Source organism: Podarcis cretensis (genome assembly GCF_951804945.1).
Source record: "Podarcis cretensis genome assembly, chromosome: 11".
NCBI classification, from domain to species: Eukaryota; Metazoa; Chordata; class Lepidosauria; order Squamata; family Lacertidae; genus Podarcis; species Podarcis cretensis.
The window spans coordinates 4,722,229-4,745,433 of record NC_137180.1 but is presented as its reverse complement, the minus strand read 5'-3'; the positions used below and the strand labels follow the sequence as shown (position 1 = coordinate 4,745,433).

At 40.1% G+C, this 23,205-nt stretch overlaps 1 protein-coding gene across 2 annotated transcripts in view; it reads left to right on the top strand.

The window, feature by feature from the left end:
• The window catches only part of LOC307227038 (guanine nucleotide-binding protein G(q) subunit alpha), a 93,929-nt gene that overhangs the window by 65,121 nt on the left and 5,603 nt on the right, over positions 1-23,205 (top strand). For both annotated transcript variants that reach the window (XM_079996139.1, XM_079996140.1), the window contains exons 3-6: positions 1,061-1,215; positions 12,995-13,123; positions 14,918-15,047; positions 22,800-22,953. In XM_079996139.1, coding sequence (XP_079852265.1) covers positions 1,061-1,215; positions 12,995-13,123; positions 14,918-15,047; positions 22,800-22,953 — 568 coding nt within the window. The remainder of the gene's footprint in view (positions 1-1,060; positions 1,216-12,994; positions 13,124-14,917; positions 15,048-22,799; positions 22,954-23,205) is intronic.

The window sequence follows — 23,205 nt, the reverse complement described above, 5'->3', positions numbered from 1 at the left end:
GTTAAGAACAATCCTCCAGAACAAATTAAGTACTTAACCTGAGGTACCACTGTATAGTGAATTGAGTCAAGGATAATTCACTTTCTGCACGAGCAAGTGATGGTCATGTACATCATTTTGAGAAAGTTCATTTGGTTGGCACAGAGAGCAGAAGAGCTGCTTCTTCATATTATCTTGGGTGAACATAAGATGAATGTGTGTGATCAGGCCAATGTCCGTATAGTCCAGCACCCTGTTCTTACAGCAGCCAGCTGTGGGATTCTTGATTTTAAAGCCAATATCTTTGCCAGTTAAAATGTTTTACTTTTATATTAGATGAATTGTCGTTGACATTTTCCCAGTTATATGAAGTGAATAAAATAATACGATTCCCTCATGCTCCCAATAATCTACTGGAGGTTTATATCCAACGTAACACTATTTTTGTAGTGTATTTTATATTTATTAACAACTTTTGATTTGTTAACATACGTTTATTATAGCTTTCATATATGCTACTGTAGTATTGCTAATGAATTAGTGAATATAAGTATTTTCAGGTACAGTTTAATATTAGCAGGTCTTAATCTTGCACCCCAGCTTCCACCTAGTTAGAATGTCCACACACCTTCGCTCTGTCCAAATTACCGGTACTCTGATTGTCAGCCAACAATCACTTCTCTTTTTCTATTCTACTTCCTTTTGTGACTCACATCTCAATATCCTGAGTGCTGTCATTGCCTTCTGATAAGTGTCACACCCCAAAGTCAAATTCGATTGCACTTAAAATTTCCAGGGGTCCTTTACCTTTACCCATTTTACCTTCCAGAAAGTACTTTTTTAAAAAAAACAAAAACATACTCACCACATATTTTAGAAAAGAAGTCTGACCGCATGTCTAGGAAACAACATTTCCAAATGTTCTTATCAACACATTATGCTTTTGTGTGTGTGTGTGTGTGTGTGTGTGTGTGTGTGTGTAAGTAAGTAAGTAAGTAAGTACATAAGTAACCTAATATATATTTTGTTCAATATGTCTAATGCACTTAAATGTAATTGGATTTTGTTTTTATTATTATAGGCTAATGCGCAGCTAGTTCGAGACGTTGACATAGAGAAAGTGTGCTCATTTGAGAACCCTTATGTAGATGCAATAAGGCATTTATGGAATGACCCTGGAATCCAAGAATGCTATGACAGGCGGCGAGAGTATCAATTGTCAGATTCTACTAAATAGTAAGTATAAACGGGAAGATGTTTTGGATAGTAATGCTTTAGACATATCTCATGGGCAGCTGTTTTTCAAGAATTATTTGAGGTGTCCAGTCACTGGGAATCTTAGTTGTTCAAACTTCCTTTCTATCTGAATTAAGATACATACCTTGTTTTATTTTAGGATAATGTATACCACTACTGATAATATACTTAGTTTATAAATGTGCATGTACTCCACTGTCTTACTGCATAGAGTTTGATGAAAACTGGCATCCTGAGATTGTAAACAGTCTGTGTGTGTGTGTGTGTGTGTGTGTGTGTGTGTGTGTTCACACTAGTAATGAACTGCAGGCCTGATACAGGCACACACAATTTTTTGTCACTTCCCCAAAATTTTTGGCAGCAGCATAAAGAGAAAAAAAGCTCACAACTAGATTAGATGATTTGCTACCATTTCCGCTTCCTGTGTCTTGTTGGTGACAATATCGGCCACTGCACAGCAGTGATACCTACCTCCAACAGCTGCAGCACAATGCTCTTCCCAGGAAATCATATGAAGAAAGATCAGGGAGAGGGGGGTGATTAACTCCTCATCTCAGCTGATCTGCATGGGTCAGGCAAGGAGAAGGGACTGTGTGCTGTGAGTAAGAAAGTGCGCATGTAGACTGTGGGATGGCCACACCCACCACTGGCACCCCCCCCCCCCCGAAACCTTGAAAGTTAGCCACTGGTCTTTAAAGCGAAAAATAATTAAACATACCTGCCTTATACAGGTTTTAATTAGATGCTTTTCTGGAGTACTAATTTTTTCCATTTAACACTTTTCTTTATTTGAAGATTGCACAAAAATACAAAAAAAATGAACATACCAAAAACAGACAAGCAAAAAGAAAAAGAAAACATCTATACTATACATTAGTGAAAACCAGTACCACCACATATACAGTGGTACCTCGGGTTACATACGCTTCAGGTTACAGACTCCACTAACCCAGAAATAGTACCTCAGGTTAAGAACTTTGCTTCAGGATGAGAACAGAAATTGTGCTCCAGCGGTGCAGCAGCAGCAGGAGGCCCCATTAGCCAAAGTGGTGCTTCAGGTTAAGAACAGTTTCAGGTTAAGAATGGACCTCTGGAACGAATTAGGTACTTAACCACTGTACCACTGTACCACTGTACACCCATATGACTTCCCTCCCCCCCCAACTCAACATTCTGTGTAGTTATTTAATCTTATTGACATTGCGTCTTTTGAATATTATTCCTTATATATATATATTTTCTATTTCGTCTGAATATGTACTTTACACACTTAGTCTAAGCATATCAACATATTAACCTTAGAGCAGTGTTTTTTCATATAATCCTCAATGCATTGCCATTCCTTCCTTTACTTCTGATTTGTCTGATGTCTTGTGGCTACTATTAACTTTGCCAGTTCTATAAATTCACATAATTTACTTATCCATTCCTCCTTTGTTGGGATAATAACTCCTTTTCAGTTTTTTGCAAGTAATAATCTGGCTGCGGCTGTGGCATATAAAAATAGCCCTTCCTTATCCTGTGGGATGTCTTTTCCCCAAAATGCCTAATAGGTATGCCTCTGGTTTCTTTTCAATAGAAATGTTAATACATTTTCTTCATGAATACATCCTCAGAAATTTTTAATTTTTTCACAGCCCCACCATGCATGCATCATTGTCCCCTCAGCTTTATTACATTTCCAATATAAATTGTTTTTTAATTTATATATCTTGGTGAGTTTGGAAGGTGTCAAATACCACCTGTAGCACATTTTCATTAAATTCTCTTTAATAGTGGTGTTGTAGTCGTTTAGTCGTGTCCGACTCTTCGTGACCCCATGGACCAGAGCACGCCAAGCACTCCTGTCTTCCACTGCCCCCCGCAGTTTAATAGTGTAACCGGCAGTAAAGCGTATATCCGACCTCCAAAGCCTTTCCCACTGTTCCGTATATATTGTGTGGCCGATATTTTGCACCCATTTGACCATAACTTATTTTATTTCCTTGTCTTTTTAGTCCCATTCCAATTATAGGCCATAAGTTTTGGACAACAATTCCTTATTATTTTTTAGTATTGCTTTTTGTAATTTAAATTCTTCTCTCCTGAACCCTATTTTTTTATCTGAATTAAATACATTATTTAATTGATGATATTGAAGCCAAACAGTGAGGTGATGTCTTACCTCCTCAAATGTTTTGAGCTTTAATTGTCCTTGATCATCTTTTAATGATTGACTATAGTTTGCCCAATTACTTTACATATTTAGTTTTTTAACTGTGAATGCCTCTAGCGGGGATAGCCACCATGGCGTTTTTGGTTCTAGTTGTTATGTACTGAAGTTCTCACCCTGGGCCAGCAGGGAGATACTGTAGATAGTTATGCAAATAAGGGATCAAAAGTGACGTTCAGTGATTCGATAGTTTTAGAAAGTTGTTACAGTAACGTTGTACTGGAGCTCTATATAAGCAGGCTGATGGAACCCTTCAGTTCAGTTCTGTCCTGGCCTGTGAATAAACAAGAGCTGTTTGGAGAATTGCTGTGTTGTCTGATATGTTCACCCACAACTTAACACTAGTAATTGTTGATATCCACACCTTATATAGAGCATTCTTTACTATGTGATTAGTAAATCCTTTGTGAACTTTCACCTTGTTGTAGCCAAGGTAGGCATGCCACCCGCTTTTCTGGAATACTTTTGACTATAATAATATTACTTGATAATTAGTTTCCTTGCCCAGCTGCCACACATAAACATCTTCCCCATACCTACTCATCCTTTCCTTACCAGATCTATCTTTGCCTGTCTTGTACTAATAATCCATCATATCTCATTTAAATCAAAAGACTGAATTCTAAAACACACAAACACACACACACAACTGTGAAGACTAAAATTAAATTTAAAATAATTACTAGAAGCATTTTTTGATCTTGGTACTTTTAAGCTGCCCGAAGACCATATATTTCTGTTTTTCAAATTGTGTTCAAGTGTTTATTCTAAATGTAGTTGATAATTCTATTGTTCATTTTAGTTGTTATGGATGATGAAAAATCTTAATATATTAGTGATGCAGGAGGGAAGGGGATAAAATAAAATTAGTCTGACCTCATGTTTCCAATATACAGTCGTACCTTGGTTGTTGAACGGAATCTGTTTTGGAAATTGCTTCGATTTCCGCAAACATTCAACAATCAAGATGCGGCTTCCGATTGGCTGCAGGAGCTTCCTGCACTCAATCAGAAGCCACGGAAACCACGTCAAATGTTTGGCTTCCAAAGAACATTCACAAACTAGAACACTCACTTCCGGATTTGCAGCGTTCAGGATCCAAAACGTTCAAGTTACAAGGTGTTCGGGATCCAAGGTATGACTATACATCTAATACAATGCAATACAAATCACAGTAAGGAAACAATATAATTTAGTGTATTTAAGAGTAAAATCCTATGCAGGTCTATGAATAAGTTTCATAGGGTTGAACTAAACTACTCCTAGCTCGGATTGAAACTGCTCCCTTGTCCCCAAGAATCCCAAATAGGACAAGAAGAACCCTATTTTGGAGCCCAAAATGGCAGTATTTCTCTTAAGAGACGGGAATACACTGTAAGATTCTGTCCCTGTTTTCACTTATTTGTATGGAAAACTCAAGGCGGCATTGCTTCAGCTAAATAACTGCTGAATATAAACCACAGCAGTTTCTTCCCTCAGTCTTTGCTGCGTGGTCAAAGTTGTGCATCAGAATGATCTCATCTTTGATGTAGAAGAATCCGCAGACATAGAATCTGCAGTGTTGAAAATGACCAGAAATGATGGATTGGAGCATGTCCTCCCACACCCTAATTAGATTTTCTAGGCAATGTGTTGTAGTCAAATGATGTACCTATTTTAACTTACAATTATATAACATCAGCTTGCATCATTGTTGTGACAAATGTGGTAAAAACTGTATAATTTTATAAAGCCATTTAAACTACCTGATTACTGAGTGTTAAAAAAGACTATCTCAGTGTGGTGCAAATTTTTCCTATTCAAAGTTTTATACACACTTAGATTTACAGTCGTTTCTGATACAGAACAGAGTAGCAAAGGAAGCTGTAATCTTCAATAGGAAAAGATCTAAGTACAATGGTACCTCCGGTTACGAACTTAATTTGTTCTGGAGGTCCGTTTGTAACCCGGAACCGTTCTTAACTCTAATGGCGCCTCCTGCTGCTGATGCTGCTGCACCGCTGGCATGCAACTTCCTCTCGCATCCCAGGGCCAAGTTCACAACAAGAGGCATCTACTTCCGGGTTAGCAGAGCTCGTAACCCAAAGCATTGGTAAGGGGGACAGTACGTAACATGAGGTATCACTGTACACGTGCCCAGTGACGCTCTTCAATTTTCTCCTCTTAAGGACTGCCCCCTTCCCAGTTCTTCTGTACTGCCAATCATTTTAGAAACGCTTATGGGGTAGAAATCCGCCCCCCCCCCCATGCTAAAGTTGTTTATGCATGTAACAACAACAGCTGGGATCCTATATGCACAGAAATGGAAGGAAGAAGAAGTTCCAACAAAAGAGCAGTGGTTAAGTTAGATAATGGGCTATGCAGAACTGGCAAAACGTTAAGCAAAATTAAGATAATCTAATGATGAGTGTTGTATGGAAGAATAGATGCCTTTTTTGGACTATTTAAAGAAAGATTATAGTATGATGAACTTGATAGCAGGACTTGAGCTATGAGCATCAGAAGTAATTAGATCATAATACTGTGGTTATGATTTGATAGATAGAAAATAGGGTGCAGCAAAAGCAGAGAAACAACTCCATGGAAAAAGGGGTGGGAAGTCGAGAAAAATAAGAGGAAGGAGAAAGCTGTTTTGACTGTATTTGTTAAACATGTTGAAAATTAAAACATAATGAAAAAAATAAAATTGTTTTTGACTAGTGCCTAAAAACAGATAGTGATGGCACCAACGTGCCTCCCTGGTTGAAGCATTCCACAAATGGGGAGCGACCGCTGGGAAGACCTGTTCTCTTGTGACCACCCCACCCCTCTCAGAGGCGGCACACAGAGAAGGGCCTTAATATGCTTTAAAATAGAACAGGGATCCACTCGCCTCTTCAGGATACCACTGACTTGCACTTCCTACAAGGGTCCTGACAAGTCCCAAAGAAAGCATTACTTAGGCGCAGGTGAACAGGAAAGACAGAAAAGAAAGGAACCAGCCTCTACTGAAGAAATCTACCGTAGTTCCTGCAGTGATCCAAGGGCTTGAAACATCTTAGGAAAGCTTAACATAGAGCAGCCTCTGGGTACATTATAATGAGCTGTCACAATATCATTTTCCCACCGGACTTTACCCCTTTTGTTAGAGCTGGTTTCCCCACTTGTTAAGTTATCTAGTCCTTCAGGAGGCTGCTCTATGTTAAGCTTTACTTAACTTTACTTTCATAAACATAAACAATCACATGCTTATTCAAACATGGGTATGTTCCCATTTGAATTGTCGATCAAAGTCTTATAAACAAAACTGTGTTGAGACGTGCACCAGAGTTTTACCTCACTCAGGCCTTACAATTGTGAAAGGTTTTTATTTTCACCTCAGCCGTATTTTCTTTGTTCCTTACAGAGAGCTCCTGCACAGGTTTCTCCCTATTAACATTTAGGGATCTTTCTCTGTCTGTTTCACTTCTGACAGATCACGCTGGCACAACACTGTCCTCAGCAGTATCCTGAAAATATCCTCCCTTAGCAGCCATTGTCACACACACACACACACACACACACACACACACACACACAGAGCAGAAAATAGTTAAAAAATAACAGTTACTGGAATAACAGTCACAACAGAATGAAATACCTCTCTCATGTGATTCAGTCAGCCAAAAACATGAGAGCAACTGCCAGGGGGAGGGGGAACCCATGTTAAAAGTACCCAGTAATTTAGCATAAGTAAACATCTGCATTTCAGGAAATTATATCATTATCCTTAACAGATACTTGCATTAGAGATGGCTAGAGCTTCGGTGGATCAGTTTGACGGGCATGTTATGCTATGATTGAGAACTTCCTATCATCACAACTACTATGGAGAGGTCTTTGGTAGAAACCACTGGTGCTTCCTTTGATGGGCGGACACCACATGAACGGCACTTCCTCCCTCTGATTCCTTGTATCGATGCTGTGCTCATTGCTCAGGTCAAAGCCAAAAGAGACACACAGCCCCTGTACATTTGCAGAGTTCCAGATAAACTGAGCTTAGTAACATTTACCGTATGTAGCGTAGGCCACAGAAAATGCACATGGAAGACTGCTAGCTAAAGCCATTGTTGCTAACTATCTACATTCACAGAACCCATTCTATATCAGCTTGTATGTGAGGAAATCTTTTGTGTCAGCTGTGGAATCCCAGCACACTCCGGAGGATTCTTGAGGTATGGGCCGGGACAAGGATGGCAAACTGATGGGCTCGTACAGGAGATGCTAATGGACTACATCTTGCCTTGTCTGTGACCATTGGCAGTGCTAGCTGGGGTTGATGGAAGTTGTAGTCCAATAACATCTGGTTCCCCATGTATTTCTCTTAGCACATTCTGTTCACCCAGGTACTAACCATGCCAGTTTGGCCTCACCCTTGCTTTTATGACTTGGAAGTGCATTCTTGAACATAGCCTGTTCTTCCCTGCATGTTGCAGATGAAGTTTGGTTGTGATGGGTAAGCTGTACTCCATTATCTTGGAGGGAGGCTTACAAGGCTAGGCTTACAAGGAACCCTGGAGTTCTCTGGAAAACTGCTTAGGTGGTGGTTTGCCCTTGCATTTTGCCTGTGTAATGCTATAAGGCAACTTTTATTCTGATAGCGCCGCATAACTAATAATATGCATGCTACAAAACCTGTAATAAGATTTTTAATCCTTTGTGAATGCTGAAATTTATGTTTGGGTGTAGCACTAAAGGAGACTTACTCAAAAGTCATGACCTTCAACTTTGAGACAAGAAATCTCATTGACTATTGTGGTTAAGAACTGACACTCTTCGTTTGCATAATTTATACTTGCAGTAATGCTCTCTAATGTTTTTCCTGGAAATTCTCATTAGACCTAGAATAATTCAGGCACCTTTGAAAGCTGTGCGGCACACATTCTCTCTCTCCCTCTCCCCCTCCCTCCACACACACACACACACACATACACACACACATTTCTGGAAGGCTATTTCAGTCAGTGGCTTTTTATATTTTGATAGATGCATTCAGTTAACTATTTAACCAAGAAAAAATGAAGCATGTGTGCGCACACACATTTTTACAAATCTTAATATATGTCTAGTATAGGCCATATTTTACAAGTTAATTATAGTTGTAATTCATCTTATAAAAATAATATTAACGGGCTGCTAAGGCAATTCTGCTGGGTTGCCATAGAGATAGACCTGAGGTGCATTACCAAGGTAATATGTGTATAACAAGCAATTGGCCACAACACTTTCTGATGCATCTACAGAATCCTAGTATAGCATGGATTTGCAGTGTAGTTTAGGAGATAGGAATATTGGTCACAGTTAACAGACAGATAAAAAATCCATAGAGAGTCTAGATAATATTACATTACAGTCCTTTGGATGAGGTGGGAAAGAAATGTAAATTTCAAAGAGGAGATTCAAAGGCTGCCTGACAATAAGAAATTGCCAACACACTCAAGAAGACTTGAGACAAGAAAGATGGGCAGCAAGTTATATTTATTAAAATATAACAACTATAGAATCTGGCCATCAGAATAATTCAACCAAAAGTAGCCAAAACCAATGAGATCTGGGTGGTGAGGTACATTTATGGGAATATTCCAGCTTCCCCATCTCCTGATCCAGCTGCCAGCTGCACACTGTGATCCTGCGTAAAGGTCTACTGATACTCTTCCCCCTCACTGCATAGTCCTTGGGTATATGAACCTGACATGCACACTGTGACCCTGTTGGTCATTTTTCACCCCAGTGCGTCAGACAGGCCCAAGCACCACTCTGTCAGATATTTTCCAAAATCCACTCACCTACCCAGACCAAATGCCAGTTAGGTAAAGGTAAAGGTACCCCTGCCCGTACGGGCCAGTCTTGACAGACTCTGGGGTTGTGCGCCCTTCTCACTTAAGAGGCCAGGGGCCAGCGCTGTCCGGAGACACTTCCGGGTCACGTGGCCAGCGTGACATCGCTGCTCTGGCGAGCCAGAGTCGCACACGGAAACACCGTTTACCTTCCCGCTGGTAAGCGGTCCCTATTTATCTACTTGCACCCAGAGGTGCTTTCGAACTGCTAGGTTGGCAGGCGCTGGGACCGAGCAGCGGGAGCGCACCCCGCCGCAGGGATTCGAACCGCCGACCTTTCGATCGGCAAGTCCTAGGCGCTGAGGCTTTTACCCACAGCGCCACCTGCGTCCCTAAATGCCAATTAGCCAGATTCAAACAAAACGCCACTCCAGTCACACAGACAACACCCAACAGTGTGAAGTAGGCAAAAAAGATGTGACATGGGCCAAAGGTACCCCTGCCCGTACGGGCCAGTCTTGACAGACTCTAGGGTTGTGCGCTCATCTCACTCTAGAGGCCGGGAGCCAGCGCTGTCCGCAGACACTTCCGGGTCACGTGGCCAGCGTGACGAAGCTGCTCCGGCGAGCCAGCGCAGCACACGGAAACACCATTTACCTTCCCGCTAGTAAGCGGTCCCTATTTATCTACTTGCACCCGGGGGTGCTTTCGAACTGCTAGGTTGGCAGGCACTGGGACCGAGCAACGGGAGTGCACCCCGCTGCGGGGATTCGAACCGCCGACCATGCGATCGGCAAGTCCTAGGCGCTGAGGTTTTACCCACAGCGCCACCCGCGCCCCTATTGGGCCAATTAGTGTCAATTAGTGTCACCCAAAAAATTCCTACTCAGTCACTGCAATGAAAGTGACTAGCAGAGCCCACACTGCAAAAGGGGTGGGAGGGTGGGAGCCTCAGTGAAAAGAGGGGAGAGTATGGGGTGGAGGGGGCTTAAATAGGCTGATCTCCACTTCTCCCCCATAGCGCAAGTCACCCCACATGGTTGCCCACATTACCACTGTGGGAGAGTCCATCTCTTCTTGCATACGGGGAAGAAACAGAATTTGGTGGGGCAGTTAGCATCTTTTTTTACATTCTTGACAGAATTCACTTTGTCTGGGCAGCCTTATAGCATAGCTGGATAGATTCCACTTGTTCTGAGATAAATCAATTGATTAACAACCAGTTCAACAGCAGAGAGACAAAAGATAGTGGTGTCTTATGGTGTTTTTTCCAGAAATAATTGCGTGAGCTTTCCTGACTTGAATGACTTTAAACAGGCACAAATATGTTATTGATCAGTTTAAGACAACAGGTGAATATATACACATACAGAATACATACGTACCTTGCTACTTTCCTAACAGAAGTTTTGATAATACTTAGGTAAGGTGAGACTCTCACATTGCCATGTGACGGCCCTTGTTCTGATGAGAAGTTATCATAGGTTCATATATTCTAAAACCCACTTTTAAGAATTAAGCAGGTTTGTACAGTCTGTGAAACCAAATATTCCAAACCAGATTTATGCATATCAAGTGCACCTTCATACAAGACTAATAGGGGATTTTTTCAACATGCTGCCACACAGTGTTATTAATCAGCTAGTATTCTAAAATAATGTACTTAAAAACATTATCTTTTTTGCCACAATAAAAAAAGAATTTTTTTGAAAGATCTGGAATGGATCTTTAATGTTTTCGTTTGTGTGGCCTGTGCTCAATCATCGTCCAGGTTTCTGTGTGTGCATGCTCATAACTCCTGCATTTACTGGCTGGAGGAACATGCAAGTTTGTAATCAAAGCCACAAAATTTGAGCACAGCACCCCACCATTCATGTGGAAAGAAAAACCCAGCAATCTTTAAGAAGAGTGACATGTGACCAAAGGTTCAGACCACACAATCACAACTACAAATTCACTCTTAAAAATGTCATGTCAAATGGCAACTCTAGGTTGGGAATAAATATGATAAAAGTAAGAAGTCCTTTAAAAAGTAGCCTCCTATGAGGAAAAACCACACATGCAGTACCCTTAGATATTTCTTCATAAAGAAAAAGTCAGTCAGAGTACCCTCATGTTTGAAAACAAAGCTTTTAATAGAACAAGAATTCTGTTATAGAGGAGTGGGTGGGAGGAGCTTTTTGGTTATGGATCCACTAACCCATCTGACCAGTGGAAAAACTGCTTTGGTTCTTGGTTTTCATCTTCCACTGTCCCCCGCCCCCCTGATACGAGTGAAAAATCAGAATGTAAGCTGTTATTTTTCAGGGTGCCAGATTATGTGGTGGGTTCTACACCTGCCCTTTCATGGTAGACTCACCAATAAGAGAATTACAGTGGTACCTCTGGTTACATACTTAATTCGTTCCGGAGGTCCATTCTTAAGCTGAAACTGTTCTTGACCTGAAGCACCACTTTAGCTAATGGGGCCTCCTGCTGCCGCCACGCCGCTGCTGCCCGATTTCTGTTCTCACCCTGAAGCAAAGTTCTTAACCCGAGGTACTATTTCTGGGTTAGTGGAGTCTGTAACCTGAAGCGTATGTAACCCGAGGTACCACTGTATGTACCTGGGATTGCGCTCTGCTGTAGAAATGAAACATGAATGTAACCCGCAAAGCAAGTCAGATACTGTTATTTCTTCCTCGTTGTGCAGTAGCCCCTCATTAGGCCTTGCTAACCTGTCTTTGATCTTGTATGAAAACTTCTGATTAGTCAAGACAGGTTGATGTGAAATGCAGGAAAGGAATGTGAACCTGTGAAGGTATTGAGTCACATCAGGAGTTTCTGAAGTGGAGGGGCTGCTTCCCAGGGGTTGCAATGCAAAAAGGCAAAGGGGCATAGAGACTGGCAGCATCTAAGGGGCTTAAGACACACTCTCTTCTTGGGCAGGCAGTTTCCTTTTTTAATGTAGGAATATAGTGAAAATGCCACACCTATATACTCTCACCCTCTACCCTGAGTAATTTAGTGTGTCCTTTTAGTTTTGTAAATTATGATCGGTTCTTTTGGGGGGAATTTAATAGTTGAAGTATCCTATTCTTTTCATCAGTTTCTTCTGAAAGGCTTTCATTTTGTCTGGATCTGCGGGGGGGGGGGGAGTGATTATGGTGCTTTTAAATTCAGTTCTATGTTTTTAAGATCATTTTCAAAGGAAGATGGCTGAATATTGTTTCTTAATTCATTGCTACTTAGGCACCTATTAAAACGTAGTAGATCAAACCTTTGTGTAATAAGGGAGAAGAGTGATTGCAACACAAGATTATCTCCCTCTCCGTAGATTGCAGTCATGTACCCTGTCCAAATTCTGATTTACTGCCCTGGAAGGCTAATCCCGCTATGCCTGTTTCACAGGGAGTATCTTTTGTTCAAATACCCCTCCACATGGTGAGAGCTGGTATTTTCTATGACAGGCTAATTCCATTTTTCAATTACCTTCCCTGAGATTTTGAACATTCTTGGAATTGTGGTGATTTTCAGCCACAACTGATTAAAACTAACAAAGCCATAATACACAAAATTGCTAGCTCTTGGTGTCAAAATGCTTGTTTCTTCTACAGTTATTCAAGAATTAATTACATTCCAGTACACTTAGTTACAACTTTACCACGTGCACTCAAAAATTTATTTGTCCTTTCAATTCATACTGTGTCTTTCTTCAAAAGGACTAGAGTATCACTATATTTCATTGCTGTTGTTTCTTTCCTGTCTATAGTTATCTTAATGATATGGACCGTATAGCAGATTCTGGCTATCTACCTACCCAACAAGATGTCCTTAGAGTCCGAGTTCCAACTACAGGAATCATTGAATACCCATTTGACTTGCAAAGTGTCATTTTCAGGTAGAGAAAAAGGCTTTAAAAATTGTTATTACTTGATACATTAATTTTGGGGTTTTTTTTAGCATGTATAATCAACTGTGAGAAAATATTAATTCTGAAGAATTTCTTTCCTTTCCTTTTTTAAAAATGGTAACAACAATTTCCATTTGGATACACATTCAGGGAAACTATTGTCAAACTGCAATCTTCACCACCTCTTATTTTACATTGTTCAAGAATGTGGGGTAGAGAAGAGATTTACTTGCATTAACGTATGTACAACATGCATACAATTTAATGTACAATTTAAATATAAGTTTCAAACAAGCACCCATTTTTTAAAATGAAAAGTAGTGCCTCTGCACCTGCAAATTTATATAAATATATTGCATCCACTAACCAGTTGCTGGTATAAAATCCTCACTACAAATTCTGCCTCATCTTTAGTTTTTTAAAAACAAACTTTAAAAATAACAACTTGATAGTGAACAGAAATCTCCACATTTTATGCGTTTTACAACCTTATTATGCTGACATTAGCTGTGCATGTTTAAAAGATTTCAGAATGTTACCATAATCTGTTTTAAAGGAGCAGACTGTTTACCATATCAAGCAGAAAGTTTCATTTTTAATCTTTTAAAATGCCAGTTAACTATAATGTGTTTATAACAACTTGTACAGAAACTTTTTTATGTGAACTAAAAGTAATGAATAGGTCTCCTGCTCAGTGATGTCTGGGGCACCAGTGCCTCTCAACAAAAGCTGAAATCCGGATTTCGGTGCATTATGCATTCTAAACATTATAACTTTTTGTTAAATTTCTTCTTAAATGTCTTTAGTAATTATAGTCTAGCTAACAAAAGTTATTTGTCAGATCTGTGCAGTATTTCCCATCAGCTCTATTCCATTATTCATTTTTCTGCTTTAGATCCCCCCTCCATATAATTATATAATGTGTTTGAATGCTAGCTTTCTCTTGAAAAAAAGAGTATTTCATACTGTACATACTATTTTGTTACAGATTAATGTAAAATATCGGCTGCATTCTCACACAATAGTAAACTGAGCTTTCATATTGCAAGAACAGACCTATGATTGTTTACTAAAATAAGACATCTTCAAATTGTGGTTTATTAAACCAGTTTGTTCCAAACAAACCATAACCAAGATTAACCACAGTTTAGGGTTTGGATGTTATCCTAAACTTTAGTTAATCAAAAATGACGAGAAAGTTCAGTCTCTTTCCTGCAGCTGCACCAGAATGGTGGGGGGGGGGGATGCACAAGCTTTGGACTCACACACAAATGCAGCAGTGAAGTAGATAGACCACATGTTGGCTTTTGTTCCATACACAACTTCCAAGATTTATACATTCACATTAGTTGTCAGAATCTTTTATATCCCAGTTTTACTTCTAAATGACATCTCATGCTGAAGCAAAGCAGGTGTCAATATTTGATGCAACAAGATATTTTCCATAACTTTATTCAAGGTGTACTTTGAGGCATTAATGATCAGAATTCTTAAGGCTGCACCTTTACTCAATTTATTATGGAATAATCTCACTGAACCTACTCATTTAGGTAGGTTTGGTTATTACTGAGCTGCTACAGACTGGCCAACTCCTCAAGCTGGTCCTCCTCTTGTAGTTTACTCATAATATAGAACACACACCTGTTTTCCATTTAAATGTGGATGGAATGCCAGTGTATAGTTGGCTGGATCTAATGCCCTTCTAACTGATTGCAATAATGTAAATAATACCATGGTTTTTATATCTTACCTTTTGACCCATGTATTTTGCTATTATTACAGAATGGTGGATGTAGGGGGGCAGCGATCAGAGCGAAGAAAATGGATACACTGCTTTGAAAATGTCACCTCTATCATGTTTCTAGTAGCCCTTAGTGAATATGATCAAGTACTTGTGGAATCAGACAATGAGGTAAGCAATTTTAAAAATGCACCATTACTTGGGAAGTAATTTAAGGCTCCCATATGAATTTGCCCATGTGCTGACATTTTTCCATGGCATTCTGAGGCTATGCAGATAGTTACGAGCAGGGCCTTTTCTGTGGTATCATCCCTATTGTGGAAGACGCTGCTCAAAGAAGTTTGTCAAGATGGTTCTTCCATGGTCTTTTGCAAATTGGCTGAGACATTTTAATACATTGGGCTTTTGAGGAGTTGTTGAGTCTATTTTGTTGTTTTTGTCTGACGTTTTATGGCTTTATGAAATCCCTGTTCACAATTCCCTCAGTCAAGGAAGAGGATGGATCCCTATCTTATCCTTTGCATAGCCCTGTTAAAATAAATGTCTATTCATTTCATGTAATTGATACTTTTATAGCGGCATACTATAACAAGCTTTGCTCAGATTACTCTTGTTTATCAAACTGTCAAGAGGAGTAACACGGAAGTACATGATGAAAATAATAATATTTTATGTATATCACATCATTTCAGATTAGGGCAATTTCACCCATTTGTGTTCATCACATAGTGCACACTTCTACGCTTCTGCCTCTCCCTTCCCCAACTACTCCTTCTGTGGGCGGAAATACTGTAGCCCTGGGGGTGCTGGGGCTTGTAATCCTACTCACTTTCTCAGCCAATAGCTGCCAGCCGAAGTTTTGAGGCCCTCCTTGTGGTTTCATCAGGAATTGTGGCTTGTGGCACAGTGACGCAAAACAGAGCCTTCTTGGTGGAAGTGCTCCAATTGTGGAGCTCCTTTGCTGGGAAAGTGTATTAGTCCTCTATGTTGACAGCCTTTTCACCATTGGCTAAAGACACATCTGTTTATCTGGGCTTTGGGGACAAAATTAGATTTGGAACCCAAAATTTTTAGTATCACTTCCTGCTGGACTGTGTTTTGGGGGCTTTAGGTAATGTAGTTTTATATGTATTGATTACTGTTTTCTGATGGTTGTATTTTACTACATAGGATCCTGCTTTTGGGGAGCAGCATTGAGGAGCTAGAGAGGAAAATTAGGTCATTTGTTTCCACTAGCAGGGCCACATTTCTTGAGTAGAGCTACAGTGAGGGAAATCTGTATCCAAATCACAATGTCTTTTGAACTTCTGCAATGAACCATCCCATTTAGCTGGGTGTTTCCTTTTTCTACCATGTAGTTTTTCTTTCGGCAAGATTGAATCACATTTAAATGCAAATGTGCATAGAGATAATCTAGCCTGGAAAGCACTTACCAAGGAAGTCATTATGTGTAAGGGAACTTGTTAATTTATGATATGATTTTAAACACATTAGTTATACTTCAAGTTTGAGGCATGTACAGTCATACCTTGGGTTACAGATGCTTCAGGTCATGCGTTTTCAGGAACAGGTTACTTCAGGGTTCCGGCACATGCACGGAAGCACTAAGTCGCACTATGCACAGAAGCGCCAAATCGCGACCCACGCACGTGCAGACGCTGCGCTGCTAGTTGCAAACGTGCCTCCCGCATGGATCACGTTCGCAACCCAAGCGTCCACTGTATAACGCAACAAAGGTTGGGGGTTTTTTTTTAAAAAAAATCATTTCATTCTTCTTCTTCTTCTTCTTCTTCTTCTTCTTCTTCTTCTTCTTCTTCTTCTTTATTGAATTTATATACCGCCCTATACTCAGAGGTCCCGTGCCCCAGTTGAGCCGTGCAAACCAGCTGCTGTGTCCCAGTCTGTGAGGCACTGGGATGAAACCGCCTCGGCTCCCGCGGTGAGAGCTGAGGCAGTTTCACCTGGCACCTTGCGGGCTGAGGCCAGTGCAGCTTGTTTTTCCAATATCACAGTATATCACCAGACCGTGATGTTTGGCTGATGATATACCACAATGTTGCAAAGCTGGTATCACCCAGCCTTCCTTCCAAGAAGGCCGACTGCCTGATTCGCTGTAACTTCACTTTTCACATTGAGAGAACCTGTCAAAAAGCCCTTGGAACTAGACCTCAGTGTCCAGGCTGAATGATGAGGGTGGAGACGCTCCTTCAGGGCCTGGGTCGTTTAGGGCTTTAAAGGTCAGTACCAACACTTTGAATTCTGCTCGGAAACGTACCGGGAGCCAATATTGATCCTTTAGGACCAGTGTTATATGGTCCCAGTGGCTGTTCCCAGTCACCAGTCTAGTTGCTGCATTCTGGATTAGTTGTAGTTTCCGAGTCACCTTGAAAGGTAGCCCCACACAGAGCCCATTGAAGTAATCTTAAGTGGGAGATAACCAGAGCATGCACCACTCTACTCTGGTGAGACAGTTTGCAAGCAGGTAGGGTTTCAGCTGGTGTACCTTGTGGAGCTGGTAGACAGCTTCACTGGACACAGAATTAACCTGTGCCTCCATGAACAGCTGTGAGTCTAAAATGAGCCCCAGGCTGTGCACCTGGTCCTTTGGATCTCAAAGTTGTTAATAAAGGAAGACCTTCTGGCTCAAGACTGTGTTAGTACTTTGGGTTGCTTGTTGCCCATAACCTGATAATGCACTTCAAATTTTTCTTTGCTCTGTGACTCTTGGTGAAATATTCAGTTCTCTATTACCTTAGATGTAAGGTCCACAAATCTTAATGGGACATACTTTTGTTCAATATAGATGTACAGTGAAAATGATTAATGCCAAAGAATGAAAAGTAGCAAGTTTTTACTGGCTTATGTTTGCCATACTGTGAACAATTGAATGATTCTTAGGTGACAGAATACCAGGTGTGTTCAGTTCATTAATTTCACTGGTACTTGTAATAGCTAAAATTACATCATTTTGTAGAATATTATTCCTCTCAATAGAGAGAAGCATAAAGGATTCAGACATTTTGCACTGAGTGATTTAAAGCTTATTCAAATCCAAAATTATCCTGATTAGAAAAGGCAAGATAACTGAAATATTGGAGTGTATTGAGAAGTGTATGCTACTATTGTGTGGTTTGCATGTTTGTGGGGGCAGAATTGTGTGTGTGTGTGTGTGTGCACGCGCACAAATAAAATTTGCCATTTTCATTCATAAATTTCAGATTTCACATATTTATGCAAGGTAGAAGGAGCAATTTACCTGTTTGAATAACTGAATGCCTACTGTACAAAGTAGTTTAATTCTTTTTATTTCCTCAAGGATTCAGTTTATCCTTTAGGATAATATAGGATACATACACACATGACAGATATTAGTTGTAACGAAATATTATAGCTAACGAGTAGTGTACTTTGGGTTTAAATGAGTTTGCTTACACCATTATGTTTTGATGAATGTGACAGGCTAAAGTTAAAACAGTAGTATGAAAATGTTGATGTGTAAATGTCTGTCCAAACCAACCCAAATTCTTCTTTCAGTATTGAGTGAAGTTTTGGTATGCAACAGATACCACATTAGCAGGTATCCACCTAGTGGATTACAAATAAGGGTGGCTGAAACAAAACAAAAAAAATAACAAAAATAACAAAATTCCTTCCAGTAGCACCTTTTAGACCAACTAAGTTATTGGTATGAGTTTTCGTGTGCATGCACACTTCTTCAGATACACTGAAACAGAAGTCAGCAGACCCTTATATATAGTGAGAGGGTGGGGAGGGGTATTACTCAGAAGGGTGGTGGGAATGGGTGATTGGCTGATAGGTGTGATAAACCTGTTGACCTAACGACTGCCTTACAAGAAAAAGCAAGGAGTGAGTTGGCTAAAAATAAGGGTGGTGTTTAATTTATGCTAATTGAACACTAGATGGTGCTATAATCCTCTGGATTATAGTATAAATATCTGGATTAACTTCCATTCAGTTTAGTGTTGTATCAAAAGATTTATCAGTCTCTCATCAGTTAACGAAAAACGAAAATGCATTCAGAAATTATCCAAGGGGACAAATAATTCTCATAGTCTCACGGCTTAAGTACTGGGTGCTAGTTGCACTTTCCTATTGAAACTTTAGGATGCAACAGATATGGTTGTGCTTTCTTTTCTTTCAAGGCACCCAGAAGCTATTTGTGAGTTTTCTTTGTTTCTTTCTTTCTACAAATAATCTCACCAGTGTTTCTCAACCTTTTTCCGACCATGGCCCTCTTCTGACCTTGTTTCCTTCCAGTCCGCCCCCCCCCCCCCGTCCCCGTCCCCGTTCCTACTGATAAAAAGGTAGCTATTTAGGTAAAGCTTTTGTTTGTAAGTAGAACATGTTTTATTTATATTTTTATAATTTATACAAAATTTATATTTTAGGTATTTCTCGATCAATGTGACCCTTGTGCTTGATGACCAGAAACAAGCTTTTTTATATCTGGTTCTATTGCTGTCTCCTCTGTCCAGTATGTTAAGGTGATTCCAGGTTAGGCTGCGTACCTCTTGCATGCTGTAACATACTTCCTCTCACAGTAATACTTGCACAAAGAAACAGCGTCCCACACACTAATGCTGCTTCAGTCACACACCTTGCCTGTGACAAACGAGACGTGGGCAGGTTGGTGCAGGCAGGATTGGAGTGCGGAAGTGGGAGGGAGAAGGAAGTGGCAGGCAGCAAGTTGGTGCAGAGCGCACATGGCACTCCCTCCACGGGGAAGCACCGTCACTTCTCTGTTTACAGTGGTGCCCCGCAAGACGAACACCTCGCAAGACGGAAAACCCCCTAGACGAAAGGGTTTTCCATTTTGGATTTGAATTTCCCTATGGGCTTGCTTCGCAAGACGAAAATGTCTTGTGAGTTCCTGCGGGGTTTTTTCCCCTTTCCCTCCCTTTTTCTAAGCCGCTAAGCCGCTTATCAGCTGATCCGCTAAGCCACTAATAGCGCTAATCCGCTAAGCCGTCAATGGGCTTGCTTCGCAAGATGAAAAAACCGCTAGACGAAGAGAATCGTGGAACGGATTCTTTTCGTCTTGCGAGGCACCACTGTACTCTAATTCTCTGTTTTATGTTTTCTTCACTTCTCTTTTTCGTGGCCTCTGAGTGTCGTGCCGTGGCCCCCCCATTCATGCAATTTTCACCTGGGGCCCCCGGTTGGGAAACATTGGTCTACACTCTGTAGCCTTCCTGCGTGTCTTCACTTTTTGAAAATTCCATAAGGTCCTAGGTTGGAATTTCTTCTAAGGCCTCTGCAGTTTCAGTGTACCCTCTCTGTTTTTCTACTGCTTCAGACAAAAGGAGCGTTCAGGTGCACATAGATAGCCAAGAGAGCAGTCTGCCTGCAGCGCCACACGCTTCTTGGGGGCTGCCAGCCAGTGTGAACCTCTCCCATGGTGACTATAAAATCCAGCTGTAATTTGCATGTGTAAAAACAGAGCTTTCAGATCATTCCACCCCACCCCAAGTACAACACCAGAAGCATTTCAGTTGTTTGATACTGGTGACACACCTGAATGTGTGAATCTGGTGTGGTTTTTTAATTGTTATTTTTTAGTAAAATCATTACTGATGGAGCTAATGAACAGAACCTCTGATTTAAATATGGCAAGCTAAATTTCATTCAACGTAGATAAGCCCAACTTAAAACAGGCTGACTTTTTCTTTATTCAGTTGACTAAGCCTCAAAATGATGACTGGGTATTGACAGGTTTGGGTGCTCATTCCACATTTTTTGCATGATCATCAGCCAGATGTTCATAATTTTTGCTGTGGATTTTCTGGATTTGCATTGACATCCTTTTTATTGGTCGGCTCCCTGCCTGAGTCTGCTTCATTCCTTTTAGCTGTTAAAATTTTTAATTAGATACAAGAAATAAGTCTGTCTCTACACCAAACATTTTTTCCACAGCTGCTTTCAGTGTTATCTTTTGAGCCCCCCTAGAAGTTGGTAAGATTTTAAGATCCTTCCCCCCTCATGTGAAGCCACCTGTCAGTATTCTGGGCTTCAGAAACCGTTTTTGTGTTACAACCATGCATACAGAAATTGATGGTTTCTGATACAAGATCACTTCTCAAGTTGCCAATGTTTCGAATCCAGATTAGTTCTGCAACATCTGAGTAAAAGTGAAACAGTTTAAATACTGTTTCTATGATTTCCTTATGCATCACAATTACTTTATTTATCAAGGACCAGCATCCATACCTGGAATAATGAGTAGCAGTAATATCACTGTGTGTAAGCAGCGTAACACTTGTGGGATTTATTTTTTTATAGATGTGAAATAAAGGACCTAGTTGAGATGAGCTCTAAGACTTTAGGTGACTTATTTGAATGCAACATTTACTCCACAATGCCATTCTAAAAGCCCTTGGGTGTAGATGTGGCAGTATATAAGTAAATGGAAGAATAAGTATAATGTTTACTCTGATGAACAATTCAACGTTCTTTGGCATGCATAGTGTGGATACAGTAGTTTGTAGTCAAGATAATATTTCATTTACATCTTAAGACAGTTTCTTTATTTTCATTGTTCTGGTTGAACCAAAACAACTTACCGTATCTCACATCTGCTTAAGTTTGGCATCCCTAGAATTAGTAGTCTCCACTGGCTAGTGTCAGGAGAAAAGCTCATACTTTCTCTACATAGGGCCAGATCATGCACCTCTGTTGTATTGAACATCTCTTTGGTTTGGGAACCTGCCGGATCCCAGCAAGGGCAGGGGCAGAGAGAAATAAAATAAGTGAGCCAGGCTTAGCAAATTGATAAAGTATTGATAAAGTATGTGCTGAGGCACCAAGAACCTCACGTACTTTACTCACATGGCATATTTTTGTAGTCATTAAATGTATGTACAGTGTGTGTTTATACAGTATTGTACATGTCATCTGTGGATTTTGTTTTGTCTTTTATGGTAATGTATGCTTGAGATCTTGGGGTTAATGGGAGATCTGCTTTAAGCAGGAATGTTGACTCTTAAGTTATTTTCACAGCTTGTTGCTTGGCATAATTTACAAAAAGAAAAGCCTATCTACTTTCTAGCGGTGTTAGAAACTGAGATACGAAAACTAGGAGCTAAATGGAACCTTAAAGCTAGGATATGGGTGCAACAAAGGAATGTCTAGGCTTGCTTTTTTAATAACAAGAATACAAATCTGAAAATGAATAAACTGAATGAACTGTGGCTAAAATATGTTCATTTTCACATGGTCCCCTAATATTCTTAAGAGGGTCCTTTCTCCAGTCTTCAGAGAGTAGCTGGGAGTGTGGGGAGGTTGGTGCTTGTGCTCCAAACCAAGGGAAGTGGGTTTTCGATCTGGTTTTGGAGGAAGAATGCTAAGCATAGCCGGCTGAGTGAGACATTATAGCAAACCATTGTTAGTGCTAAGCAAGAAAATGAAGTCCTGTGCAAGAAGAGAGGAAGAGGGAGCATGCAAGCCCCCAGCTTGTTTCTGATTGATTATTTATGAATTGATTGATTTATTAAGATATTTCTATACAACTCTTCACCAAAAACTGTCGAAGTCCAATTTACAACAAATCTCTCTCTCTCTCTCTCTCTCTCTCTCTCTCTCTCTCTCTCACACACACACACACACACACACACACACATGCATTTTTAAAAAGCATTGTAATCTTAACCCTTTGAAAGCCTGACAAAAAGTTTGGGCAAGATGCACTTCAGTAGGGGAGATTGTTCCACAGATACTGTGCTACCACCAAAAAGGCTCTTTCACTGCATTGAGTCCAATAATGTAATCAGAGCTACTTTTTTTTGAGAATGTTACCTAATACAATATGTTTAATTTACAGATTATGCCCTTGGAACATTTATTATAGTTAACATGTATGTGTGAATTGTGTTATTCTCTCATTTAATTCTGTATTTTCTCTCTCAGAATCGAATGGAGGAAAGCAAAGCATTGTTTAGGACAATTATCACATATCCCTGGTTTCAGAACTCTTCAGTCATTCTGTTCTTAAATAAGAAAGATCTTCTAGAAGAGAAAATAATGTACTCGCATCTAGTTGACTATTTCCCAGAGTATGATGGTAAGAGAGAACCTGACTTCCTAAGATAGGTGGTTTCCTCTCTATTCCCAACCTATCCTTTCATCTTTTTCTTCTAAATTTTTATCTTTCCTTCTCTTTATCTCATGTAATAACTTATGCTGCTGAATTACATCATTCTGCTAGGTTGATTACGATATACGATATCTTTATGGTCATTGTCCCATGCAGAACAATGAAATGTCTTATTATAATTACTTTTCATGTATTCTGTATATAACATCCAATCCTCTT